At 44.5% G+C, this 12,500-nt stretch overlaps 1 protein-coding gene across 1 annotated transcript in view; it reads right to left on the reverse strand.

Annotated features, from left to right (window-relative positions):
- The window catches only part of LOC137628566 (zwei Ig domain protein zig-8-like), a 65,784-nt gene that overhangs the window by 6,859 nt on the left and 46,425 nt on the right, over window positions 1-12,500 (reverse strand). Inside the window, exons 5-6 of the mRNA XM_068359719.1 lie at window positions 11,797-11,864; window positions 9,815-9,919 (exon numbers count right to left, since the gene is read on the reverse strand). Of these exons, the coding sequence (XP_068215820.1) occupies window positions 9,815-9,919; window positions 11,797-11,864 (173 nt within the window). The remainder of the gene's footprint in view (window positions 1-9,814; window positions 9,920-11,796; window positions 11,865-12,500) is intronic.

Genomic DNA, 12,500 nt, shown 5'->3' on the forward strand with positions numbered 1-12,500 from the left:
CATGCATGATTTTATTAGTGATCCTAGGCTAACTTATGAAGATAGTGGCATTATTTTACAATACTATTGACTGTGATGCAAGTGTTTTCGCCTTCAGGGACCATATAGGGGATAGGTTAGTTAGTGTTCCTTCCTAACCTAACCTACATGTAGGACCCCTATATGCTTCCTTCATCCCCCTGCCCTTGGCATTCCCTCTGTATAGCCTTGCTTCCCTTACAATGTAAAGGGATCAAGCGCCTACCAAAGTATATTATCGCCTCTCAGTCCTCCCTAAGGGAATGAACCCCCCTTAGGGTTGCGCCTGAGAGTGAGGAACGGCTAGCCCTTCCTCTATGGCTAGGACTAGTCTACGACTGTCCTGCGATAGCGATATGTCTTCTATCCTTCCTAGTTCAAGGCACTTAGCCCTGCTCTAGGTTAGGTTTTGGAAGAGTAATTCTGTTCCCTGCTGAAACTGTACCCATGCACCGTTTCAGCCAGGCTGCCTTATCTTAGGTTAGGGAGTGTCCTCCCTTTCCTAGTGGCCGCTCTGGTACAGAACCCCTTCCATGGAAGACTCTTCTCTTCTCCCCTCCCCACCTATCTCTTGTATGGCCTAGCCTATACTTAGGTTAGTCTATACCCATCTGTCCCCTGTCCTACAACTCCTCCTTAGGGTGGAGTGATAGGGCTACCTTGAGCTTCTGTGTGCAGTCCGCTCTGGTACATATACCCTTCATAGTGTCCTATGGGGTTAACCACTGGATGTGTTCTGTATGCAGAGGTCTCCCCCCTCTTTGGGTGTCCCCTAGCCCTCCCTTGGGCTACCCTAGCTCCCGGTCCTCTGCGGCCCCTGCTTCTGGGTGATAGAGCCAGCCTCTATCATGGGTACACCCTCTCAAGGGGGGGATGTCTGGGAGTCCATGACTGGACTTCTTACATCCCTCCCTCTGTCTCTTTCACTATCCGGGTGCCGGTCCCTTGCCGCCTCCACTGTCGGCGATACCCACCTCCTACCTTGGTGACTCTCCCCTTACCCCCATGGCCGCCAGCCCCCCGTGTGCCGGGGGACTGCCGACTGCCACCGGCTTCCTGCCGATGGCTCTCCTCCATCCTCATAGCTTCGCCGTCCGCCTGCCGGTTGGCCACCGGAGTGCCGGCATCCACTGCCGGCAACCTGGTTCTGCTATAACCATCCTTGTCCCTGTCACCAATCTGGCATCCTCCGACTGCCGGAGCCGCCGCTCCCTCTGCCGGCGTGCCGCCGTTGTGCCGGCGGCCGCCACCCTGGTATTACTCTTGACTTATATCGTCTGTCCTAATGCCAGAAACTCTGCTGGAGCGGCCTCCGGCGTGCCGGAGGTCTGCCGGAACCCCCCGGAGGCGTCAAGACTACTTGCACCCCCTTCCACTAGCTATCATATGAATACTGATAGCCCTACACTGCAAACATATGGCCTGTTTACGCTATTGGATCAGTACCTTGGTACTGTTCTATTGGTAATCATGCTGTCCTTTTGCATTCTTCAGATTTCCAGCATGCTGCGTGTATCTTAGCGCGGCTGGTTGCCGGAAGCAGTTACCCTAAGGGACCCTTTAGCCCCCTAATTTTGGACTGAGTGGCCTCGGTCCCAAACTTATCCTTGGCAATTTCCATGGAATTCCATTGCCCTATGGACTTCAGCGGAATACTATCCTGTGCCTTCGGCCATCTCGGATTATCCAAGGATAAAGCTTGCGATAGCCAGCCGGGCGGGATGCATGGAGTATGTTTTCTTTACTATTTCAACCTCTGTGCATCACACCCTTTATCAAGTTGAAATTAATGATTAATGTTAACTTAGCTTAAGAGCCATTCTTATGACTCCCCCATACTCATTTTCTCTTTCTTCCACAGGAGGAGCAGATGAAGTGTGACTTCGACTTCTGCGCTGTGAAACGCCCGCACTTCTACGGGCATACGGCTTGCAGGACTCACGCCCCTTGTGCTAACAAGAAAGGGGATTTGAAATTCTGGGACCCGCTGAACTGTACGGTCTGCCAGGCTCACATAGCTGATGGCTTCCATAACCCTCCCTCAGCGGAGGTCAGGGACATTTCTCGAGAGAAGCTACGCAAATGGGTGCGTGGCTTTCAGAAGAATTCCACCGGACTGTACCTGGCCACTGAAGAATTGAGGTCACTTCTGTTCCCAAAGGCCTCCCCTGATTCTGTGGTGCCCAAGGATTTGATCCCCACTGTCCAAATTACGGTGGAACCTGATGTAGTCATGGCCCAGTCCATGCACGAGTGCCGCCTAGATTCCGATGATGACGAACACATGTCGGATGTCTCGGAGGGTACGGAGAAGACCCTTATGGCTCAAGGAGCTGAAGATGATGAAGACCAGGTGGAATACGCCGAGTCGGAGCAAGAGGTCGCTCCTCCTTCCACCACCGCCCCTACTCCTACACTGACGGAAGTGTCTCTCCCGTCTACCTCCACGACCCCGGAACCCTTACCATCCACCCAAGCCGTCATGGACGACAAGCTGAAGGAGAATCAGGAGTTCATCAGGTCCATGATAGGATCCAAAGAACCGAAGAAGATCTCGGTTAAGGATCTCCCCGCTTGCTCTCATGCCAACCCATGGAGGTATGCTGAGCATATGGTGATAGCGACCGGCAGAATCTTCGTCAGTGACAAGATCGGCTCGGTCCCCCTGGAAGACGTGGAGTTCTTCCCAAATTTTGAGGCCTACCCGGACTGTTACGTCCGACTTCGCTCTGAACCTGCCTCTAAAGAAGAGACCGAACCGAAAGAAGAGATAGTGTTCGATCTCGCGAAGGCCCAGGCTATGCTAGCCAACACGTTCAAAAGTAGGGGTTTTACCTGCTCTAAGCTTCCGGCCCTGAGCAAGAAGCACCCTACCTACGTCGCACCCGAGGATGCAGTACTTCCATTCATGGAAAAGGCCTTCGCTGCGTGCCTCAAGGCTGTGGAAGAGGGAAAAGCCTGCCCTGCACTGGAGGAGTGCAGACCCTTCTCCATAGTTACTCCCCCCGACGCTCGACACTGGAAGGACATCCAGCATACTTTCGTCGTGGGAAAGCTAGACCCTGACGTCGCCGGACGTCAGTTTAATGAAGACCTCCCGAAACTTAACGATCACCTCCTTCGTCGGGAACAAGATACGAAGGAGAGGCTCGCAGCATCCATGTCCCACCAGGTCCAACTTGACATTATGGCCTGTGACACCAGAGTACCAGACCACTACATGGTACTTGCCAAATCCCACATGGCAACCCTGGTGAAGGACATGTACCACTTCATGAAGGCTCGGAGAGCCTGTCGTGAATTCGTGTTCGCAGGTGCCACTGTGAAACACGAACCCCGGAGGCTGATTTCCTCCAACATCTGGGGCAAATACCTCTTTCCTTCTGACCTTGGGAAGGAGATCACCGACAAAGCCGCCACGGAGAATAGGAACCTTCTCAACAAGTGGGGCATGTCAAAAAAGAGGAAATCCTCTCAGGACGACGGACCTCAACCTAAGAGGAAATCTTCAAAACAGAAACCCCAGCAACGTCAACCAAGACGTCAGTTTCCGGGACCCACTACCTCCCAAGTGGCAGCTCAGCCACAACAGACCTTTCAACTGGTCACCCAACCGGTATTGTCACAGTCACCGGTTTTCACCCCTGCTTTCGAGCAACAGACGACTACCTTTCGTCCCAAAGGTAGAGGCTCAAACAGAGGTGCAGGCAGAGACGCGTCTCGCCGTCCCTCCAGAGGCAGAGGAGGAAAGGGAGCTAGCGGCCGAGGCAGCAAGCCCTCGGGACACCAGAAGCAATGAAGGGCTTCCGGTGGGAGGAAGACTCCGCCAATTCCAGGATCGTTGGACCTTCGATCCCTGGGCACACAGCATCGTCAAGAAGGGTCTAGGCTGGAGTTGGACTCAACCACCCCCAACATTCCAGCAGTTCTTCCAACAATCAACCCCCCTTCTGGAAGAATATGTCCTAGATCTCTTGAACAAGAAGGTGATAAGGAAGGTAAAGTCCACCAGGTTCCAAGGGAGACTGTTTTGTGTCCCCAAGAAAGACTCCGACAAACTCAGAGTCATTCTGGACTTATCCCCCCTCAACAAGTTCATAGCGAACGACAAGTTCAAGATGCTAACTCTTCAACAGATAAGGACCCTTCTGCCTCGAGGTTCTTACACGGTCTCCATAGACCTGGCGGATGCCTACTGGCACGTTCCGATGAACCATCACGCTTCCTCCTACCTAGGATTTATTTCGACTCCAAAGGAAAAACTACGCCTTCAGGGCCATGCCCTTCGGCCTCAATGTGGCCCCTCGGATCTTCACAAAGCTGGCGGACGCCATAGTACAACAGCTCCGCCTCCGAGACGTCCAGGTGATGGCCTACCTCGACGATTGGCTAGTTTGGGCTCCATCGCCCGAGGATAGTGTAAAATCCTGCAGCAAAGTCACCCAGTACCTAGAACACCTGGGATTCAAGATAAACTAGAAGAAATCTCGCCTCTCTCCAGCTCAGAAGTTCCAGTGGTTAGGAATCCAATGGAACCTTCAGTCACACCGCCTTTCCATCCCCCAGAAGAAAAGGAAGGAAATAGCAGGGTCTGTCAAGCGACTACTGAAATCCAAGCGGATCTCAAGACGCCAGCAGGAACGAGTTCTAGGCTCTCTACAGTTCGCCTCAGTAACAAACCCAGTGCTTCGTGCACAGCTAAAGGATGCCGCGGGAGTCTGGAGACGTTCTGCATCCATCGCTCGAAGAGACCTCAAGAGACGGCTCCCAAACAGACTTCGACTTCTCCTCAAGCCGTGGTCGGAAGCAAAGGCCCTGAAAAGGTCCATTCCTCTTCAACACCCACCTCCATCACTCAACATCCACACGGACGCTTCGCTGGAGGGTTGGGGAGGTCACTCCCACCAAAAACAGGCTCAAGGCACTTGGTCTCCCCTGTTCAAGACGTTCCACATCAACATCTTGGAGGCCATGGCGGTCCTTCCAACTCTGAAGAAACTATCCCCGCCTCCCTCGATCCACATTCGTCTAACCCTAGACAACTCGGTGGTAGTTCGATGTCTCAATCGCCAAGGCTCAAGATCGCCCCAGATAAATCAGGTGCTTCTCTCAATCTTCCGTCTGGCAGAGAAGAAATGGCACCTGTCTGCAGTTCACCTACAAGGATTCCGCAACGTGACAGCGGATGCTCTATCTCGGACAAACCCGATAGAGTCGGAATGGTCTCTAGACGCAAGATCATTCTCCTTCATCTCTCACCAAGTCCCAGAACTTCAGATAGATCTCTTCGCAACGAGCGACAACAATCAACTTCCTCGGTATGTGGCCCCGTACGAGGACCCCAAGGCAGAAGCAGTGGATGCCATGTCACTGGACTGGAACAGATGGTCCAAGATCTACTTGTTCCCTCCCACCAACCTTCTGCTGAAAGTCCTCTCCAAGCTGAGAACCTTCAAAGGGACAGCGGCCCTAGTGGCTCCCAAGTGGCCCCGGAGCAACTGGTACCCCCTGGTCCTGGAGCTGCAGCCCAAGCTGATCCCTCTCCCGGGCCCAGTTCTCTCCCAACAAGTACAGAAGTCGACTGTCTTCGCTTCATCATCGAAAATCAAGGACCTTCATTATTATTATTATTATTATTACTATCCAAGCTACAACCCTAATTGGAAAAGCAAGATGCTATAAGCCCAGGGGCTCCAACAGGGAAAAATAGCCCAGTGAGGAAAGGAAATAAGGAAATAAATAACTGAAGAGAACAAATTAACAATAAATCATTCTAAAAAAAGTAATGTCAAAAGAGATATATCATATATAAACTATTAACAACGTCAACAACAAATATGTCATATATAAACTATAAAAAGACTCATGTCCGCCTGGTCAACAAAAAAGCATTTGCTCCAACTTTGAACTTTTGAAGTTCTACTGATTCAACAACCCGATTAGGAAGATCATTCCACAACTTGGTAACAGCTGGAATAAAACTTCTAGAGTACTGCGTAGTATTGAGTCTTATGATGGAGAAGGCCTGGCTATTAGAATTAACTGCCTGCCTAGTATTACGAACAGGATAGAATTGTCCAGGGAGATCTGAATGTAAAGGATGGTCAGAGTTATGAAAAATCTTATGCAACATGCATAATGAACTAATTGATCGACGGTGCCAGAGATTAATATCTAGATCAGGAATAAGAAATTTAATAGACCGTAAGTTTCTGTCCAACAAATTAAGATGAGAATCAGCAGCTGAAGACCAGACAGGAGAACAATACTCAAAACAAGGTAGAATAAAAGAATTAAAACATTTCTTCAGAATAGATTGATCACCGAATATCTTAAAAGACTTTCTCAATAAGCCAATTTTTTGTGCAATTGAAGAAGACACAGACCTTATATGTTTCTCAAAAGTAAATTTGCTGTCAAGAATCACGCCTAAAATTTTGAAAGAGTCATACAAATTTAAAGAAACATTATCAATACTGAGATTTTCTCTCCCTAGCCGCAAAGAAGAGGTTTGGGATCTCGAAGAAAAGTCTAGACTTCCTCGAGGAATACAAGACCGAATCCACAAGACGGCAATACGAATCATCTTGGAGAAAATGGGTCTCCTTCGTCAAGACAAAAAATCCTAAAGAAATCACAATTGATTTCTGCATGTCCTTCTTCATTCACCTTCATGGACAGGGATTAGCAGCCAATACGATTTCAACTTGCAAATCGGCCTTGACTAGACCAATTCTGTATGCCTTCCAAATTGATCTGTCCAGCGACATCTTCAATAAACTACCGAAAGCATGCGCTCGTCTACGCCCAGCACCCCCACCGAAACCGATCTCCTGGTCATTGGACAAGGTGCTCCATTTCGCCTCCAACTTGGATAATGATTCATGCCCTCTCAAGGATCTGACTCAGAAAGTTATATTTCTCTTTGCTCTTGCCTCAGGAGCCCGAGTCAGTGAAATAGTGGCATTATCAAGAGAAGAGGGTCACATCCTGTTTACTGATACAGGAGACATTACCCTCTCCCCGGATCCGACGTTTCTCGCCAAAAATGAATTACCCACCAAAAGATGGGGCCCCTGGAAAATATGCCCCCTGAAGGAAGATGCTTCTTTATGCCCAGTAGAGAGCCTCAAGGTCTATCTTCGCAGAACTTCGAACTTTGGTGGAGGCCAACTCTTCAAAGGAGAAACATCGGGCAGCGACCTGTCACTGAAACAATTAAGAGCGAAAATCACCTACTTCATTCGCAGAGCGGATCCTGACAGTACACCCGCCGGTCACGATCCTAGGAAAGTTGCATCGTCTCTGAATTTCTTTCAGAGTATGGACTTTGAAAGCCTTAAAAGCTTCACAGGCTGGAAGTCCTCGCGCGTTTTCTTCAAACATTATGCGAAACAAGTGCACGAAGTCAAACATTTTGTGGTAGCCGCAGGTAGTTTTATGAAACCTGCACCTAACTCTGCATAGAACAGTGAGTTACTTGGGACTCTAACTCTTCGGGTGCCTATGTTGACCCTCGAGCGATACATAGTGATGTCGAAAACACTTAGTGCTTTTATAACTGTTCTTATCCCAGGTGAAATGTCATAGTTGTCACACAAGTGCCGCATGCCCTGAGCATGTGTTTTAATCAAAGACTAACGTTCCTCGAGAACGAGTGCCTACTAATAAATTTGAAATTCCCTTTCAGATTCAAGAGCAAGTCTTTATTACTACGTACATTGTAATTACTGTAAATGAACTTTACTTATTGCTGCAATTCATTTAATTTCTGCAATTGTGAAATAAAATTTCTATTTTATTACTTGTGCGTCTCAATCAGCTCCTACTTACTATGAAATACATGCCTGTCATAGTTTTATTATCCCCTTTCCTTATGGTTCATGGAGAAATTAAGATACTAACCCTTAATTTATATTCACTCTGACAATGTAATATTCCAATACAAATACTTACTCTTCATACCCTGGAGACGAAACCAACCTTCTCTGCACACAGTGTCCAACCACCACTGGTCTGCCTTCCAGAATGTTCCGATACGAATGCCAACCATTCAGTCTCGTCTCCAAGTTCTTCAGGTTCTTCTATCAGGGTGAATAGCCCTTCAATAACCACTTTGACGTCGGCATGGCCCGTGGGAACTTCACTGCCAAGGGGGGCAGGAAGACTCTTCCCTACGGTTCTTTACTAAGATTACTATGCTATTTGTTCAAAGCCCTTGGCACTTACCAATAGGGGAAAATCTACCACGATACATTGATTCTCTGGTATTCTTCCATCAGGACGCCATGGCTTGAGCCCAAAAAACGGATTTTGAGCGAAGCGAAAAATCTATTTTTGGGTGAGATAGCCATGGCGTCCTGATGGACCCTCCCTGCTACTTCGTCCAGTTTTTAGGTCCCACCCTGCTCTGCTGTATCATGGTGATCGGCAAGCAACTGGCTTCAGGATGAAGACGGACGTGACGTCATTTAAGCAATGGCGCCCGTTTGTTTACGTCTCGAGTACCAAAAGTAGCCACGGATGAGATTAGCTATGGAACGGCTCCCAGCTATTCTCCGCCTTTACACACCGAAGCATTATCTCTGTTCGGGGTGTAGATAGCTATGTGGCGCGTTAATACATGCGTCCCCTGTTGATATACGATGTCTTAAAAGGAAACCTTTAGGATACTCGCTCCAGAAGTTAGAATTCTGTGATAACCTGTGGTTAAATTCTCTGGGAATATCTTAGTAGTTATTTACCCAAGGAAGCTACCAAAAAGGAACCTTCCATCAGGACGCCATGGCTATCTCACCCAAAAATAGATTTTTCGCTTAGCTCAAAATCCGTTATATATATATATATATATATATATATATATATATATATATATATATATATATATATATATATATATATATATATATATATATATATATATATATATATATATATATATATATATATATATATATATATATATATATATATATATATATATATACTGTACATATATATATATATATATATATATATATATATATATATATATATATATATATATATATCCAAATAAGCCACATATATTTTTGATACGTTAATATCTGGATTCTCTTAACGACCTCGGGATCAGAGCCCCAGGCGGAATCACACAAAGACAAGAGCTTGTGACCGTCTGGGAATCGAACCCTGGTCCAGCAAGCTTGCATAGACAGGATCTCACAAAGACAAGAACTTGTGACCGTCCAGGAATCAAACCCTGGTCCAGCAAGCTTGCATAGACAGTGATCTATGCAAGCTTGCTGGACCAGGGTTCGATTCCCGGACGGTCACAAGCTCTTGTCTTTGTGTGACTCCGCCTGGGGCTCTGGTCCCGAGGTCGTTAAGAGAATCCAGACATATATGTATCAAAAATATATATAGTTTATTTGAATATGAAAAACACGTCTAAATGTGCAAAATTTATCATATATATATATATATATATATATATATATATATATATATATATATATATATATATATATATATATATATATATATATATATATATATATATATATATATATATTTATACTGTATATATATATATATATATATATATATATATATATATATATATATATATATATATATATATATATATATATATATATATATATCAAATAAGCCATATGTGGTTGATACAATAATTACTGAAATTTCTCCCCGACCTCGGGATCAGAGTCCCAGGAGAAACCACTCAAAGACAATAGCCTCTTTCTGGGTGGGAATCGAACCCTGGTCCACGAAACTTGTATCAACAGTGACATACCACTTGGTCAAGTGGTATGTCAATGATGATATAAGTTGCGTGGACCCGGATTCTTGGTACGTCAGAAGCTATCGTCTTTGTGTAGTTTCGCCTGGGGCTCTGATCCTGTGTTCGGTAAGAGAATCCAGACATTAATATATGTAAAATATATGGTTTATATGAATATGAAAAACACGTCTAAATGTGCAATAATTATCATATATATATATATATATATATATATATATATATATATATATATATATATATATATATATATATATATATGTATATATATATATATATATATATATATATATATATATATATATATATATATATATATATATATATATATATATATATATATATATATATATATATCTTCGATTGTCTTCTTACCATTATGGCTAAGATACAAGAAGATGATAGAAAGGCTTCTTTTGTCTTTGTTGGTGATTTTAATGCTCACCATAGGGAGTGGTTAAGTTCTATCTTTCCTAACGATCGCTATAGCTTAAGAGATTTAGACTTTGCCTCTGAATCAGGCTGTGAGCAAATCATAAATGAAGCTACTCACAGGTCTGGTAATTGGTTAGACCTCGTATACAATGACTTCCCTGGCGTTATAACTAGTAGGGTTGGGTCTCCAGTTGGGACATCTGATCATGCCTTGATTTCATTAGTAGTGAAGACTGAGCAGCCTGTCCCTGATATATGAAATCCCAAGCAGACTGGAATGGGATTTTGCATGATCTTTTGTGCTTGAATTGGTCACAATTATATAGTAGTGTAGATCCTGTTGTCCCTTTGAATGAGAATTTAGTCAACATGATTGACAGGCGTATCCCTTCTCGTGTGCTAAGGCACCGAGTGAAGGACAAGCCAAGGTTCAATGATGATTGTAGACATGCTTATTTGGAGAAGCAGGAGGCCTATCATCTTTGGAAGGGTAACAGATCAGATTTGACCTGGAACAACTATACTCAGCTTCGAGCTTTTGCTCAGAGAGTTTATGCCTCAACTGAAAAGGGGTACAATTTAACCATAAAAGAAACCCTTTCTGGTAAAACTCAGGAACATAAATGGTGGTCTACCCTTAAATCTGCACTCTTTGGTGTAGATACAACAGTTCTTCCTTTGCTTAAACCAGATGGCTCAGTCACTCACTGTCCAAAGGAAAAGGCAACCCTTTTGGCTGATGTTTTTGACAGTAAACAGAGTAATGAAAAACTTGAACTTCCTCATTCCTGTTTTCCTGAGGCTAAACTAACTAGTTTAGCTTTTCGATCTCGTGAGATTAAAGCTCTGTTGATGGACCTTGATGCTTATGGAGGTGTAGACCCAAATGATATTTTTCCTTTGTTTTTCATAAAGACAGCAGATTTCTTAGCTCCAAAGTTATCTGTTATTTTGCGCAAGTTAGCAAGAAGAGGAGCTTTGAGCACTTGTTGGAGAATTGGCAATGTTACTCCTCTATGTAAATGTGTTTGTGGTAGCTCAAGTCCCACTGATTACCGCCCAATTTCCATAACTCCCATATTATCTAAAGTTTTTGACCGTCTTCTGGCAAAACGTCTTAATAGGTTTGCTGAAGGTAATCATCTACTCCCTAGTTTGCAATTTGGTTTTCGTAAAGGCCTTGGAGCATGTGATGCCCTTCTTACAATCTCCAATGCTGTACAGAAATCCCTTGATTGTGGTCGGGAAGTTCGTATGATTGGCCTTGATTTTAGTGCTGCCTTTGACCGTGTTAATCATGAGGCCCTTGTTTCCAATCTGAAACAGTTGGGGGTGGGTGGGTCGTTTCTTAGCATTATTATTGATTTTTTAAGCAATAGATATCTAAGAGTTGTTGTTGATGGACACCATAGTGAGTAAAGGAATGTGATATCCGGTGTTCCACGGGGTAGTGTTCTTGGACCATTACTTTTCATACTTTATACACATGAAATGTGGTTTGGCCTAGAAAACAAGCTTGTTGCATATGCAGATGATGATACTCTCTTTGCATCAATTCCATCCCCTGAACGTATATTTGGAGTTGGTGAATCCCTTAATAGAGATTTAGCTGAAATCAGTGCATGGTGCAAATTATGGGGTATGAAGTTGAATCCTAATTCTTTCAAAATTTTAGGTGTGATTCTCGACAGCGAATTTACTTTTGAGAAACATGTTAGGTCTGTGTCTTCTTCAATTGCACAAAAAAATTGGTTTATTGAGAAAGTCTAACAAGATTTTCGGTGACCAATCTATTCTGAAGAGGGGTTTTAATTCTTTCATTCTACCCTGTTTTGAGTATTGTTCTCCTGTCTGGTCTTCACCTGCTGTTTCTCTTCTTAATTTGTTGGACAGAAACTTGTGGTCTATTATATTTCTTATTCCTGATCTAGATATTAATTTTTGGCACCGTCGTTCAATTAGTTCATTATGCATGTTGCATAAGATTTTTCACAACTCTGACCCTCCTTTACATTCAGATCTCCCTGGACAATTCTATCCTGTTTGTAATACTAGGCAGGCAGTTAATTCTAATAGCCAGGCCTTCTCCATCATGAGGCTCAATACTACACAGTATTCTAGAAGTTTTATTCCAGCTGTTACCAAGTTGTGGAATGATCTTCCTAATCGGGTAGTTGAATCAGTATAACTTCAAAAGTTGAAAGTTGGAGCAAATGTTGTAATCTTGACCAGACTGACTTGAGTC

This window comes from Palaemon carinicauda, chromosome 36 (assembly GCF_036898095.1).
Source record: "Palaemon carinicauda isolate YSFRI2023 chromosome 36, ASM3689809v2, whole genome shotgun sequence".
NCBI lineage: Eukaryota > Metazoa > Arthropoda > Malacostraca > Decapoda > Palaemonidae > Palaemon > Palaemon carinicauda.